General features: G+C 36.9%; 2 protein-coding genes across 2 annotated transcripts; both read left to right on the forward strand.

Annotated features, from left to right (window-relative positions):
* The first annotated feature begins 413 nt into the window (after nt 1–413).
* Nucleotides 414–2135, forward strand: LOC133517795 (probable 26S proteasome non-ATPase regulatory subunit 3). The gene has a single exon (XM_061851217.1). The coding sequence runs from the start codon at nt 559–561 to the stop codon at nt 2041–2043; it is 1485 nt and encodes a 494-aa protein (XP_061707201.1). The 5' UTR covers nt 414–558; the 3' UTR covers nt 2044–2135.
* Nucleotides 2136–2674: 539 nt separating this feature from the next.
* On the forward strand, nt 2675–17365 carry LOC133517796 (dynein axonemal assembly factor 6). The gene is made up of 3 exons (XM_061851218.1): nt 2675–4417; nt 5374–5579; nt 17009–17365. The coding sequence occupies exons 1-3, from the start codon at nt 4324–4326 to the stop codon at nt 17264–17266; spliced, it is 558 nt and encodes a 185-aa protein (XP_061707202.1). The 5' UTR covers nt 2675–4323; the 3' UTR covers nt 17267–17365.
* The last annotated feature ends 58 nt before the right edge of the window (nt 17366–17423 follow it).

Below are 17423 nucleotides of genomic sequence, written 5' to 3' on the forward strand. Positions count from 1 at the left end.
TTTTTATATTGTTCAATCAGTATGTTTATAAAACAGCGTACCGCACTAGCTGTCAGCTATTTCACTCGTGCTTGATTAACACAAACTTGCAAGAAAGAAATAGAACTATGTTTCACAGTTCCTACTTATATTGTATGTTTTAGCTATACTTGAACGCTTGCAAAATAACAATGATTAGTTAAAAGCAGTATATTGTTGTTAAAATATATTAAAAATTCAAATTCATTTTATGTAGTTTCAAGCGTACCGTTTAAATTTATATCATTTATTTAATATCATTATGTATTTATTTATTTACAACACATTAATACAATACTTACAATTTAATAACGTTTCCGTATTACGTATAACATATAAAAAAAATCTCTAAATTTTTTCAGTTAGTAGCACTTCTTAATATATTATGGTGTGTTGCTAGCGTTGTAATTGGTTACTCGGCAAAATTTTGACATTTGTGGTATGATTTTGGTTTCATTTAGTAGAAACTAAAATTGTCTCGTCAGACTTGTTTTAATATACATCATATAATCAGTCGTCTTAAAGTGCTAGAATATTAAAATGGCTCCTGCTGAAGATGTAGAAATGAAGAATGTGGAGAGTCCCGCAGCGGCAAGTGATGCAGAAACTGGAGAGTTGAAAAAGGACGCCGATGTTGTCACCGTCCAAGATTTACGTGAACATGCCAGACAAATAGATAAAGCAGTTACTTCCAAGGAACCAAGGTTTGCCATGCGAGTCCTTAGATCCCTTCCAAATACACGGAGGAAATTAAACGGTAACGTTCTACGTGCTATTATTAACCAACTCTATCCCTCAAATTCAGACAAAGAAGCTCTGTTTGTTTTCGTTGAAGCCCCACAGCCTGGTGCTGTTGAAATTGAAACTCCGCGATCAAGAAGCGCTCCGAAAACTCCAGTGCCGGAGGTGGATGTTTACATTCATTTGTTAGTTCTGCTGCGTTTGTTAGACACCAACAAACTTGAAGAAGCTACTGAGTGCTCGCAGCAGCTGATGACCAAAATCACAGCTCAGAACAGGAGGACACTGGATTTAATAGCTGCCAAGTGCTACTTTTATCACTCCAGGGTGTTTGAACTCACTAATAAGTTGGATTTGATCAGAGGACTGCTGCATGCGCGCCTGCGTACGTCAACTCTTCGTAGCGACTATGAAGGCCAAGCTGTTCTGATCAATTGTTTGCTACGTAATTATTTACATTATTCTCTGTATGACCAGGCTGACAAATTGGTCAGTAAATCAGTGTACCCAGAAAATGCGAGTAACAATGAGTGGGCCCGATTTTTGTTTTATCTGGGCAGAATTAAAGCAGCGCGCCTTGAATACAGTGATGCTCACAAGCACCTTGTTCAGGCACTAAGGAAGGCTCCGCAAACAGCAGCTGTTGGTTTTCGTCAAACTGTTCAGAAGCTGGCTATAGTGGTAGAACTGTTGCTGGGTGATATCCCTGAGAGAGCCATCTTCCGGCATGCAGCTCTTAGACGCTCCTTGGCCCCATACTTCCAACTTACGCAGGCTGTAAGGCTTGGTAACTTGCAAAGATTTGGAGAAGTACTGGAAAATTTTGGGCCCCAATTCCGCACTGATCATACATTCACTCTAATTCTTCGTCTCAGACAGAATGTCATCAAGACTGCCATCCGTTCAATTGGTTTGTCATATTCAAGAATTTCTCCTAAAGACATTGCAAGGAAATTGGGCTTGGATTCAGCAGAAGATGCTGAGTTCATTGTGGCGAAAGCTATCAGAGATGGAGTTATAGAGGCTACCCTGGATCCTGAAAAGGGATACATGAGCAATAAGGAGAGCTCGGATCTTTACTGCACTAGAGAGCCCCAGTTGGCATTCCACCAGCGTATATCATTCTGTCTGGACTTACATAACCAGAGTGTCAAGGCTATGAGGTATCCTCCAAAGTCCTATGGGAAGGAATTGGAGAGTGCCGAGGAGAGGCGTGAACGTGAGCAGCAGGACTTGGAGCTGGCCAAAGAAATGGCCGAAGAAGATGATGATGGCTTCCCTTGAACATAACATTTTAGTATAATAAACTCATACATTAATAATTTAGCAGTTTCTGATTATGTAACAAAACTAATTCAATAAAGGTCCTTATTAAATTGATTTGTTTTATTTACGTTTATAGGTACTCAGGTGTTGTTTTATATAATTATTGGTAGTATTTGTTATAATTTCGTAAAAACTACCTACACTAATTGTATCATGCTTAATCTATTATTAACCGACTTCAATTTCATAGAAGGAGAAGGTTCTGTATTCGGTTGTGGCTATTTTTTTTTTTCAATTGTATGATACAATTTGTAGATCCATCATTACATTTTCAGCACCTAATCTCAAACCTTGAGGAGGAGGAATAATACCTAAGCTATCATCCCCTTAAAGCTTTGCACCGTGGCACAATAGTACATTACGATACAAGTGCGAAAAATAGTAAATTCGAAACGAGTGGCGATAAATTAAAACACGACCGAAGGGAGTGTTTTAAATCGACACGAGTTGCGAATTACCTATTCGCACGTGTATCGTACAACGTTTTACAGTACATATGGCCCTTTAAATGTTCGACACAGTAACGTAATATGCTAATTTTCGCACTAGTGCAGTAAAGTAGCACCATATGTACTGTAAAATAAAAAATAAACAGAAGGTCCGTTCTTGAAAATACATACCTAAACTTACCCGACTCACTAGGGTTGCTTCTGTATTAATTTCGAATTTTAAAAAGGAGTAGGTAATATAAGTTTACAGACATACATACATCGATTCGTTTATACATACATCTTATCATGTTTACATTCCTAAGAGACTGCATTTTGACGTACATGACAGTAGGTACCTACGTAGCGGCGGGGACGGCAAGTGAGCAACGCGCGCACAGCCCGACTAAGCTCTGCCCGAGAGTGCCCGAGAACGCCTGTAAATGTAACGTCTGTGTGCGTAAATGTCACGTGTGTGCGTGCGGCGAAAATGGCACTTTGTACTGAGCGGACTGCTCCGGCGTGCGCCTGGGACCGTGCGAAGTGCGTGGTGGGGGTAAGTAAAGCGATCCCAGCGCATAAGGTGGTAAAAATTTGAACTAACTGCGGATAGCGTCTTTAACATTTCGTACAATTATATGGCTCGAAATGAAACTTTGATTTACGATTACTCCTGAAATATTCATTTAAATTGTATGGTGTAAGGGACCATTGTAATCTGTATGAAATGCTTAATATAACTAACGTATTTATTTTGATAATTGTTAATGATGTATCCATGTAAATAGCTTTGCAAATGCCACATATTACGTGATCTTTTTCTAGAAGTTAAGAATGGATATAGTAAGTTATCCTTAAAAGATAGACATTTCACATCGCGGAGTTTTTTGTAGACCTATGAATGAGAAACAACCCCACGATACATTGTGTTGTTATAGCTCAAACGGATTAGGTAGCGTTTTCGATTAAAGCTCCTAGCCAGCGTGATTTTTTCCGACAACATCGTTATATTTCAAACAATTTACACAAAACCTTAACAAGTTATATACTTAAGCCTTCCTCAAGAATCACTCTATTGATAGATGAAAGTCGTATGAAAATCCGTTCAGTAGTTTTTAGTTTTGGAGTAGTTTTATGAGATGTAGTGAATTGATGTTTTCCCCTAGAATTGCGGACACTAGGTTGCGTGACAGTCGTGCACGCTCCCATTACTCCCATAACTAACACACATGTTTGACAGCACAGACTGGAAGTGTTATTTTAAAGATCATAATTATTTTATTTTATCATTCATAGACATTTGCCATTTATGATAATATGCATACGTTTCTGGTTGAAGAAATATCACTTTTGACACTGTCAGATAATATCCTCATCCCCTTAACAAATCCAGATCAAATTCATAACCTGTTATTACAATAAGAATACGTCTCCAGAGTCCAGACCAAAGAGTAAAGTTCATGTAAACCCCGCATACAGGCCCCTTAACGTGGCCTAGGATCAAAGAATATATGTTACGCAGAATGTGAGGCAAGAGTCCAATATTTATAAACTTTACTCTTTGTGTAATATACTTACTTTACTCTTTGCAAGATTCTCCTGAGTTATAAGTTTGGTTATAAGGAAGTCGCTAGTTTTTTTTTCTAACACTGCAAATACAAGACAAAAAAAACAGTCTCTTTGGTAACCGTTTCCAAGCAACTTTAAATTTAGTCAATATTTACAATTTACCAATGATATCCATGTGACACGGTTCCGGGATTATTTTAAAGGTAGAGAGATATTAGAGAATCGCGAGAAACGTGCCAAAATGGAGTTCACACCGGGAAATATGGAGAAGTTAGTGGACTTGTTGCGAGTTCCAGAACCCGACGTAATACAGGGCGAGGACTTGGTTTCTTCTGGTAAATGACTTATTGTAGGAATTTGCTGCTGAAGTGAAATTTACATACTTAAGCCAATGATATTTTACAATTATAGGTTATACTCATCAGGAGCACAAAAAAATACTATCCTGTATGTTTTTGTTGATTTATTTTCGCTTATCATTCATTGTTAAACATAGCTTGTTTTCTTTCTCTTTCGGTGTGCGGGAGCTCGTTGGCACGTGCACGTTTCTCGCTTTGCCTAGGCGTGACTAATGGCAATTTGTACAAGGTACGTGCTTCACTTTTGGAACGCCTATATCCTACTTATCTAGAGTTATAGGTAATATCATTGACTTAAGCTTAATGGCTTCTAGTTGCGCTGTCTTCTGATTTCTACTTAGGTAGGTACATGATAAGATATTAGGTACTTACTTATTAGGTAAGGTTTATACTACAATCACCCCCTCAGTGGTCAATTATTAGTTTAAACTTTTACCATTTGTATACAAACTCCTAAAATGTATACCTACCTCATGCACATTGCGGATAAAACCATATATATATGTAGAAACCGCACAGCTAAACTGTGGAATGAACTGTCGCCTGCGGTATTTCCGGACCGATATGACCTTCAAACCTTCAAGAAAAAGAGTGTACCCCATCTTAAAGGCGGCAACGCACTTACAACCCCTCTGGTGTTGCAGGTGTCGATGGGCGGCGGTAATCGCTTACCATCAGGTGATCCGTCTGCTCGTTTGCCTTCTCTATCATAAAAAAACCCTTTGACTTTGTTTAGTACCTGTAAAATTGCGCGTTCCTTAAATAAAATAATCGTAGCGGTCAAGCATTTCCATTCTTTGTTTCAAATACAGGTAATATTACACTTGATCAAGATTTATTAAAATTTTCATTTTTGGAGGTTGTAGCTAACTATAAACTATAAGTAGGCTACCTAAATATATAAACCTGAGGAATGTTTTATTTGTAAATAGGTTGCGAAATTACTTCAACACGAGGAAAACTGCCTAATAACGAATATGTAAAAAGCACCCCTAAGACCATAGAGGAGTTTGAGGAACAAGAAGCTAAGGAAGCGGAAGAGCTGAGCCACGTGGGTGCAGGCCTGGACGGTCGCAAGGCGCCGGAGTACACTATGAATTATCGACAAGCTGTCAGCGCGGAGGACGTGTTTCTTCAGGTATGCAGTATGCTTATTTTTAAACGGAAATGTTAAATTCGCCGGATCTGGACTAACTTTTAAGACAGGAGGCGGAAGCAGTGAAGTAGGTGGGTCGGAACTCTGCGGACACGGTTAGAGCATATTCCAACACTATAAAGTAGGTATTAATTGGTAAACTGTCAGTGTGCGGATATCCCCTTGCCAGGTACAACTTAAATGAAACCTTGATAAACACCAACTCCTTAAGGTATCGGGTCGTAGGGTTAATAGGTAGGTACTAAAGTAAACGCGTATAGCTCCCGAGGATGCAGGTGACAGCTCTACGGGACCTACATTTGTCCATTAAGAGGCAACAGGAGTGGTAATTTCTCCATACAAACGTACTCGACTGTTTCCTCCGTGGTTTTAGAAAGCTAGAGCAATGATTTTTCAACGCAGATTATTAGAACCTGGAAACTGCCCAGAGCATGATGCAGCATGACTTTTATATAGGTACTGTGAAAATGGACCCACGATTTAAGTCTGTCACTAAACTAAGTACGCTAAAACTAAACTGATGCACATTCACTCACCGTATAAAAACATCAACTTCACACCAAATATCGTGGCCCACGAGCGCAAGTGCCTACACATGCCTAGCACAACTTGTAAATGGAAACAACTCGATATTGTTAAAGAACATAATGTACCTCGGGCTAATTATAGACCATAACTTTAACTGGGGTCCACATATCCTCCGAGTATGTAATAAACTTAGATCTATATTATTAAAGCTATGTAGGTACTTATACTAAAACATAAAGTCCTTTTTAGGGTTCCGTAGTCAACTAGGAACCCTTATAGTTTCGCCATGTCCGTCTGTCTGTCTGTCTGTCTCTGTCTGTCCGAGGCTTTGCTCCGTGGTCGTTAGTGCTAGAAAGCTGAAATTTGGCATGGATATATAAATCAATACAAAGTCGTACAATAAAATCTAAAAAATTTTTTTTTAGGGTACCTCCCCTAAACGTAAAGTGGGGGTGAACATTTTTTTTCGCTTCCACCCTAGACTGTATCGGGGTATCGTTGGAAAGGTCTTTCAAAACTAATAGGGGTTTTCAGGAAACATTTTTTGATAAAGTGAATATATTCGGAGATAATCGCTCCGAAAGAAAAAAAAAGATGTGTCCCCCCCTCCCTACTAACTTTTGAACCATAGGTCCAAAAATATGAAAAAAATCTTGGAAGTAGAGCTTAAGAAAGACATTAAATGAAAACTATAGCGGATATGATCAGGGGCCTTATTCGAGATGCACAACTGTCAAATTTCGCGTCCACATCAAATCAACACTTGATTCTATCGCATGTTGATTGTATCAAGTGTTGATTCTATCAACTGTGGATATTATCATTTGGAACAATCAAAACTCATTCATAGAAAAAATAATCAAACAAAAATCAACTTTGTTTATTACTACTATATAGTTTGAAATGGCTCTGAACTCGAAGTGGTTCGGTTTGATTTGATTGTCACCTGACTGTGGATTGCTAATGTCAAATTTTGACAAGTGTTGATTTTATTGCTAGACTTTTTTGTCCATGGGCTTGGGCACCATCTTGGATTTTTTGACGTACGACAGGGAATACCCTTCCTTTCCTACAATATATGGCATAGAGTAAAGCGTCTTTTTTTTTTAATCATAAGTTTACAGGAATCAGCGACATCTTGTATTCGATAGGATAAGTAATGCGCTATGAACAATGCGGCGGCGAGTAGTGAAACTGTACCTGACAACGTCAATCAATTAAAAAGTGACCACACAGTTGATGGTCGATAAAGGCGATTATTAATTGAATTTTAACGACAATAAAGAACTATTGACATGCGATCTTTCAGTTGAACCCACACCTACACGGCGAATAATGCTCGCTCCACATATTCTCCTATAAACGCTCAAAATTGTAAAAAAAATTGATGCAGTTTACTCCGCACCCAGTCTCAAGTTGCTTCTAAACCACGTTCACGAACCAAGTTGTAACCTAACACATCTGTAAATATAAGGCATATGATTTAGAGATAAAGTCCGTTTTTTTTTAAATTACGAGATGGTTCATGTTTTTTATTACTATAAAAATAATACTACATTTGTCAATTTTTTTTTCTGTATTGCGCTATTACATAATGCATAAAATTGATATAAAGATAGGTACCATAGTAGCTCGCTCACTTGGTCTATCAACAACTATTTTAATGCTCTTTGTACTCTCATACGCGACCCCATTGTATGTACAGTCGCCATCAGATATATCGGAACGCATGTATGAGATCTCAAATTATTAAGATAAGACCTACTGTACTGTCTATATTACTTACCAAGACCTAAGTACCTATTATTTATATGTACCTACACAAAGAGAATTCCTATGTTAAAAGGAGATTAAATACATATTTTGTTATTCAACTACAAATAAAATAAAATTTATCTTTTTCAGTTAACACATTTTTTACCGATTTCTTTAATAAAATAAACCATTAAAGTGTCATGTGACTATATTTCATTGTCTTCGGTGTAGATTATTTACTGATATTTCAATTTCCTGTATCAGTTTGGTACCAGGAAATATAAAAACTACACCTCTTCAAAAACTTTGCTGGTAGTTCGACATCTGTAAGTTTAAATATAAAACATGATAAAAACACTTAAGTCAAAAACGTATACATAAAATATTTGCCCTATATTCTGGTCGCTCGGTAGGGTGCTCAGAAGGCTGGGTGCATTTCCGTGCTGGTTAACAATGCTGATCCTCTGGTCACCAGAAGCCTATATAAGGCGCTCTCATAGAGCCACGCTAGTGCCCTAGAGTTTCAAATTCAACCCCAAGTGCGACAAATATGTAGTTAAGGGTTTAAATTCTGGATCAAGAACATGGAATACTGTTCGCTAGTAAGGCCATAGGTATTAGAAAAAAATAATAGTAGGAGACGGCCGTGGACATGGTAGGTGGTACAGGTGGGCCAGGCAAGCTCTGAAATTATGCACCTATTTTACTATAACTTTGTTCACCTGTGTATATTTACTGTTTCCATGATAATCATTTTTAATATGTAGCCCGTGTAATCGGGCTGTATCATTGGTCTCATATTTTTTAACACAAAATCATAATTTTAATTCAATAATTAATGGTGTTTTACATATTAATCATTAATTCATTAATGTACCTATTTTGCAAAATTTTCTTGCATATAATAATATTGTTTACTTCAATTGACGTGTTTATTATTTTCGTTACTATGTCAACGTTAATATTTAAAATTATAACGTGAAGGTTGAGTCCGCAGTACAGTTACAGTTTACGTACATAGTGGCATTAGCACAGTCGGATTAGGACCAAACTCGAAATGTCTGAACAGTCATGAAATTTGGTATGTATATACGTTAAAGGCCCCTTTTTCATGCCCTTTGACATTTGGGGACCTCGAGGAACCGCAGCCATCTTGGAAAATGTGGACCACCAGGAGAAATTCGCGTTTTACTCTAAATCTACGTTCTTTATTCAATAGTCGTGTAAGGCAACATTCAAGCTTATAAAATTCTACATAAAATAGTTTTAGACATCTTTGTGAAAAAAAATGATCTTGCTTTAATAAATACTTGCTAAACCCAGATTTAGCCCTTATACCCTTTCATGGGATATTCTCTTAATAGGAAACTTGGAAGAATAAAAATTCCACTTTTAACTATACATTTGTACATAATCTACCCCAATATCAATATTTTACTTGACTGCAACTTAACCAGAAAGTAGGGTTATGGGTATAAGTACTGAGGATTCAGGACAGCCTGTAGCTTAGGGTACTGGACGGATTTTTTAAATGACGTATTATTTAGCCCTAAACTTTTTTCTTCCGTTAATTTTAATAACTTTGTATTGCATAGCACTTGTATACTAACTGTGGATCTACTGATGTCTGTTTTACTGTACTCCGCTCAATAGTTTAGGCGCTAGAAGAAAAAATATGATTTAATATTCGGAGTCCTCTCAAGGCGGCTGTATTGAATTTTCTTTAATAGAACAAGTAAAAGTAGATTGTGAATGGCAAGAGGAATCTAACGATACGTCATTTAAAAAAATCCGTCCAGTATCCTAATACCTAGCTACTGGGTGTACTGAAACATCAGTACTTACACCCATAACACTTCTTTCTGGTTTAGTCGCAGTAGAGTAAAATGTTAATATTGGGGTAGACCACGTACAAATGTATAGTTAAAAATATAATTCATATTCCTCCGAGTTTCCTTTTAAGAGAATGTCCCCTGGAAGTGTATAAGCGTTAAACTTAGATTCAGCAAGTATTTTCTATAACAAGATGTATTGTTCCGCAAAGATATCGAGGACTTTTTTGTGTAGAATTTAATAAGTTTTAATGTTGACTGTTGCGTTGATGGTACACATTTCCCAAGATGGCTCGGATTCCTCAAGGTCCCCAAATGTTAAATGGTTTGGGCATGAAAAAGGGGCCTTTAATTTATATACATAATAAATTTCATGACTGTTACAGAGATTTCGAGGTTGGTCCTAATCCGATTATGCTACATTGTGCGCAGCAAATTCGGTTCTCCATACAAATGTAGTTTCGCTCTCATTTTAAATCGGCTAGCTAGATTGCTCTGAAACTTTGTACTTACAATAGGATATGGTATGTCTATGCCTATAATTAATTTAAAACATAAATGTGAAATGAGAGCCAATTAAGTTCAATATTAAGAATATGTGTCGTTGTTGACTCGCCGACAACGGAATTGAGATCTATATGGGTGCCATGTTCTGTGCTGTGTAGAAAATCCTGAAATTATAAAGGATTTGTCTTGGCTAGTTTTTACGTATAGGCTACGTATCACCGAAACGTCACAAACACCACGAAGGTTCGGCTTGTACGGGCCCTCGTTTTTCCTATATTTACGCTGCGGAGACCTGGACTATCCGAAAGACAGAGGAGAAGACGATAGACGCCCTAGAAATATGGTGCTGGAGGAAAATGCTGGGGATATCCTGGACCGAGTTTCGGACTAATGTCTCCATCCTTAAAGAACTCCGTATCAAGCAGCGCCTTCCGACTCTCGTAAAGACCCGCATACTCAGTTTTTTCGGTCACGTCTCGAGGAGGAACAACGACTCCATAGAGCGTCTAGTGGTGCAGGGTAGAGCAAACGGAAAAAGACCGCGCAAAAGGCCACCTATGCGATGGACTGACCAAATCAAATCTGCCATGAAGGGTCCCCTGAACGCATTTGCCAGAATGGCCCCCAACCGCGAAAAATGGCGAGAAATCGTACGGCAAGCAACATCTGCGCCTGATATCAGCAGTTGACCACGACGCTCTGCAAAGAGTACAACGACAAAGAAGAAGAAGACGTATCATATTTGTCTAAAATTTGGTTTGTTGGTACACACACAAGGGATAGTCTCTAGCTAGGTACGGGGTGCCACACTCGTCAGCGCGACGGCGATATTTTTTACCTTTTACCTAAAAATCTCAAATTTGTGTACGGGCTCAGCTCCTGTTTCGTCTTAAGCCTAAATTTAACAGATTCTGACTCACAGGGGGCTTTGAGCATGCTGTTGCGTTCGTTTTCAAATTTTGAAAAAAAAAAAACTAGCCTAACAACACAATAAATGCTTGTTTTTCCGCATTCTTCACTATATCTCCCAGTCTCACTACTATCTGACCTTCTAACCCAGAGGGGAAAATATACCTTATTGGGGATACTCCATCTTCCTCATGATAATATATTTTACTTTACTGAAAAGCAATCGGTACATGTTACAAGATGCACATTGTTAAGAGCCGGGGTTAGAACCCACGACCATTGGTTTTAACATGAAGCTTTGTATATAATTTGTATTTTTATAATAAATCTGTTTTCTTGTTGACATTTTGTGGTATTGTATTGCTTTATTAATATGTTAATTGTCAAGATATTTTTTCATCCAGGACAATTGTCACATGCGTCACATGTACGTTTTTATGATAGATCTACATCGACGCAACTGCATGTCATTGTCAAAGAGCATATAATCACTACGTTTTAAGAGACGGGACTTCCATACTAGCGAGTGGAATCAGTTTGTTTCGCAAATCATTACCAAAATGTACGACAAAGAACTGTCAAAGAACCATAGGACCAACATAAGCGATTTAAATAGTGTAGTACGCTACACGCTTACGATTCTTATCGATATCGATAAAATGGGGAGGGTTAAAACATAGGCTCCTGTCTACAAATTCTGTACTCGAAATCAGGTTAGCATCGAGTCCACATTTAAGTTGTATGTTATATAGTGGATAGTTCTTAATTGGACTACTATCTGGTCGGGCTTAATGTGGACCCGAATTATTTTAATACAGTTTTTAAGTCGTGTTTTTTTATTTTATTAAATGCTTGATTTTCATAATGATGTGCACATACATGTTTGAATAAATGTAACTTTTCTATGGGAAGATGTATCAGGTCTTCGTTCCCAACAAATTTGGCCCACTGCCTGCATCTGAAAACATACAGCCTTGGAAAACATGACTTTATCTACAGTTTATATTCCATGTGTTTGCTAATGAGATGATCAACTGATTATTTCGCGCTAATATGCATCTATAAATCATGTTTTTCGGCATCCAGTTATCAACAACCCTTTATCAATGCTTTAACTTTTTATGTATTTATATGTCTGTTAATCATGAGAACGGGTCTGGCCTTGTTGGCAGCGACCCTGCCTATGAAGCCAATGGTCCCAGGTTCAAATCCTGGAACGGGCATTTATTAGTGTGATGAGCATGAATATTTGTTCCTGAGACATGGGTATTTCCTATGTATTTATAAATACTTATAAATTAGGTCTATGTACATATATATATATATATATATATATATATATATATATATATATATATATATATATACATTATTACACAAACTGACTTAGTACTAAAGTATGAATGGCATGTGTTGTGGGTATATATATATATATACATATATTGTTGTCTAAGTACCCACAACACATGCCATTCATACTTTAGTACTAAGTCAGTTTATGTAATAATGTCCTATAATATTTCTTTATTTATCATAAAAACAGAGATTAATTTTCTTACATTTTAGGTTAATATATTAAATAATCACTAGATAAAAAAAATATGTTAACTAATGACCATTAATGCATAAGTAATAGATAATTTATGCATTATTAATCTTCGACGAATTAATTATGGTCATATTGCATGCTAGTTCTAAGGAAATTTCACATATTTAATTTAATTATTTACACTGATATACAAATAAAACTACAGTTATCGATAGTTATAGTACATCCCTTGTTCACATAGCTCTGCTGACCCAACATAAGGTCAGAAGTATCTAAAGCAATACTTACCAGTCTTCATCCAAGGGAAATTTCGCCATAAAATCCCTTTTTTCGTGATTTTCTCGAGTGGCTCGCTTGCCACATATTTCACACTTACTAAACCGTTTTCTCGCTGGCATTGTAACAAACTCGCTCTTTACTCTGATCACGGTTGACTATTTTCGATTTTTTCACTAAATAATAAAGAAATTACACGAAATACCCGAACAAAACATTGAAGCCTTCAAAACAAACAAAGCAATTAGGCTGACAGTAGACTTGATGTAAAATTGACAGAATAAATAGCACTGACGTTTTCTTTTTCTTCGTTGGCAATGATTTGCGAAACAAATTCCATACAAAACTTTTTTCTTCCTAGTTGCGTCAGCCTGATCGGAATTTGGCAGCTAACTCCATCTTGCGTCCAGTAGAAGAATCAAAATCGTACAGAAAAAACTACTCTCTGCCTTAGGATCCCCTTTTAAATGTCATAAATCCAAACATGGCAGCCATACCCATCGACAAAAAAGTCTACCGTTGATCTAATTTCATTTGACAGTTAACTAATACGTATTCGACACGCTTATATTTGACAACTAGAATCCTGACTAGAGCTGGGACTGCGTACCAAAAGTACGTCTCTGTTACTCGTACCAAAAGTACGTCTAAAATACCAGTTTTACGAGTATGACCCCCAATTTAGGCAGTTTACGTATTTGCCGTGCTTAGGCGTCTTACAAATAAGGATTATTTATACAAATATCGACTTATTATTTCGGTAAGGGTCGGAAATATGGTGACGTTTTGAGTGAAGGCTATGAATATATTGTCATATTTTTGTTATATATTATTACATTATTTTTAGATACAACAGACACCCAGACGACCATCTGTTAACAAAATTTTATTTTACCTAAAGTAACGGTAAGAATGGAGGTACGAGGTGATAAAAGTTTCATATTTGTTTTATTTCAGAAATCAAAGTCCGTACTTTTAAATACTCTTCAAGCTAAAAGTAGTCTATTACAAATAACCTGTTCCAAAAACTATTCCGGTACAATGCCCCGCCTCTAGTGTGGATATTGTTCACTGACAGGTGGTGATAATAGCAATTCGACAAGTCACAATATTTCTCACATCAAATGGAAATCAACACGAAACGTCACTTTTAGCATGTCGAATAAGGGCCCAGTTTAGCTGTTTTTGAGTTATCGCAAAAAGTTGATGATGAATATTTTGCAATACTTTGGAATACTTTGAAAAACAATAAAACCATTTTCAGCCGTGTACGTTTGTTTGTTTTTTTGTTTCCGGATATATAAGTAGCAACCCTCGTATAATACCTACTACCTACACAAAGTGTGACGCCCAAGATTTTTTAAATTCCCCGCCAAAATATTGTGTAATATTTCAGTAGCCAGACTCTATCAAAATGATATCTATAACCTCCAATTACGTATACTTAAGACTATTGTACCTATGAAAATTAAATATAAATATAAAAGTAATTATGAAACTCTATTCAATTACTGCTGAGTGTTAACTGTATTTAAAAAAAAATAGACTTATCCATTGCAACCCAATATTACAATAACATAAAATACTTACATAAATAAAACACGACCCTTACGGTTACGTAACCTAGATAGCATTCTAACGTTTGAGGTCGGAAAAACAAACAATGAATACGGTCGAAGAGTATGGAAATGCATTGTACCGTGTCGTGTATATTGAATAGATTTCCAAATGAATTAGTATGCTCATTAGAAGATCGAACATGTGGGCAAGTTAGATACATTATACACATGCTTAAAATGAGAGAATAATTTAATCCTTATCTTGTAACAACATTTATAATAAAGATGTAATAGTACTGTATAATTAATTCTACACACCTTATTAGTTAAGTTTGTAATAATGCATGTTTTTTAATGAAATAAACAGATTTTTTTTTTAAATAAATATATATGTTGGACTGTTTTGCTTTTTAGGGTTCCGTACCCAGAGGGTAAAACGGGACCCTATTGCTAAGACTCCACCACACTCCACTGTCCGTTTGTCCGTCTGTCACCAGGCTGTATTTCATGAACCGTGATAGCTAGACAGTTGAACTTTTCACAGATGATTGACGTTTTTGTTTATGATGTAAAGCATTCAAAAGGTTAAAAATAATGGCCAGGATACCAGAATACAGGATACGTACAGTCAGCGTCAAATACTTTGCAGTAGTCAAAGTGGCCAAATAGTTCGGTACACCATACTAAATATATGGTGTACCGAACTATTTGGCTACTTTGGTTGCTACAAAGTATTTGACGCTGACTGTACATACATTACATATTAGGTAGCCAGATTTGATTTAAAACTGTTTTTAATTTAGATAGGTACGGGTATGGATGGACCCAAATGACGGGGTATCTTATACCTTTAAACGAGCAATTCTTGTATATATATTTATATTTCCGGGATCTCGGAAACGGCTCTAACGATTTCGCTGAAATTTGGTATATGGGTGTTGGTGGGGGTATACAATCTATCTAGATTAGTCTTATGTTTGGGAAAACGCGTGTTTTCGAGTTTTCATGCGTTTTTCTTTCGACGCAGAATATGGTCGCTAATTTCGTGTTGCCGGTTACTGTCCGTTTGGTCCAGCGGGTTAAGACGCGGACTGCTAAACGAATGTTACGGGTTCGAATATCGCCCGGGGACTAACTTTTGGTTTTTTTTTATATGTTCAAGTTTATATATAATTTTTTAATTTTTATTCTTTTAGACAAGTTTCATTTAGTAAAAAAAATTAGTTAAGATTATCACCTATACACCACCATATTACAATAAATAGTTATAACCGAGCAAAGCTCGGTCGCCCAGGTACTGTATTCATTAACTGCTAAAGACACATTGCCGCCTCAGTCAGCTTCGTTTGATACGTAATTACGTACAGTACCCCTAGTGTAACTTTGATCGACATCATAACGTGACGAACGCGTTTGCGTTAAGTCTCATTTTGTATAGGATTTTGAGTTTCCAAAACGTCCCGCTTGGCGCGCTCTTTCGAAATCCAATACAAAATGAGACTAAACGCAAACGCGTACGTCACGTTTGGAAATCGAATTTAGTTACACTAGGGGTACTGAACTAAATACCCTGTATATCTTGTATATCATATCGGAAATTCGTTAGCCACAAGTTATCGTACACAGTATTGCCAGTAAAGCCGCCGCGGCGCGTAACTTCTCTCAATAGTCTCAATGCCCTGTATAGGTACTATACAATATACGATACAATAATCCACTCTGAAGGTACCTCTAATAAAAGTGATGATGACTGACAGGAATCATTATACTGTGAATTGATTATACACGTGGCAAAGTTCGCGCTAGCTAGTAACGCTAGTAAACAGCGTTGACGAGGCATGTTACTTTAGACAGATACAAATGAATGTCATAATAATAAAAAATAATATGGGAGCAATAAACTTTCTCGGACCACTTGTAGAATTTCCTATTCCTATGTCACACAAATTCTCACATATTTAAATGTGAGTATGTAAAAATCCACCTTAATGGGTAATTCCGTATCACTTAAATATTCGGGTGATTCCGAAAGTCACACAACGGTTATATTAGTTGGTCAATTTTCGAAACTTCCAAAAATATGAAGTACTTATCTTTTCCTAACAACCCGAATACACCTTACGATAAAACCTGTCTTTTGTTCTTTACTACCTTATTCAGGCAACTTAGCAAGCTTCGTTGCCTAAACACGATATTCGACTGAAAAGCTCTCTATTATATCACGATTGTATAAGATACTATTGTTTATATTACGTATAAATGATGTGCTAATCGCCTCCACACGTTTACTTGACTTCGTGATGCCTTGTACTCCAAAGCAGATAGCTGAGAATGCAACTACAACTCAAGCCTTATTGAGGTTCTTTCGTACAGACTTACTTAATTTGTGTTTGTGTATGTTGTGTGTAACTAGGATAAACACTGGCATACAAAATTTTATGAATAAGGGATAATTTATAAGAACTCCTCATACAGCGTAGGTAAATATTCTTCCAGATCGGTCCAAAATCGCCAGGCTCGGCTAGTTGTGAGAACCTCATAGTCCGGATCAAAATGCCTGGTGACAAAATGGAGAACATAGATTTGGCGGTAGACACCAGCAGCGTGACTGTCAACTCCTCGCAGTACTGCCTTAAGCTGCCGCTGCCACACGACGTCGACCCAGACAGGTCCAAAGCCTCCTGGGATTCCACTGAGGAAACTTTGGTTTTGACATTGATGCTGCAAAGGGAGTTTGATTTTGTTAATTTCTAAGTAATATTCGTTTTAAATATACTTAATCTGTATACTACAACTTTTCTAATACCATTAACAACTCATTGATTCACAATAAATATCTAATATCTACGCGTACCTATTATCTATCTACTCAGGGTTTATTTGAAATAGCGTGAAACATAATTCCAACATA

Source organism: Cydia pomonella, chromosome 5, assembly GCF_033807575.1.
Source record: "Cydia pomonella isolate Wapato2018A chromosome 5, ilCydPomo1, whole genome shotgun sequence".
Taxonomy (NCBI): domain Eukaryota; kingdom Metazoa; phylum Arthropoda; class Insecta; order Lepidoptera; family Tortricidae; genus Cydia; species Cydia pomonella.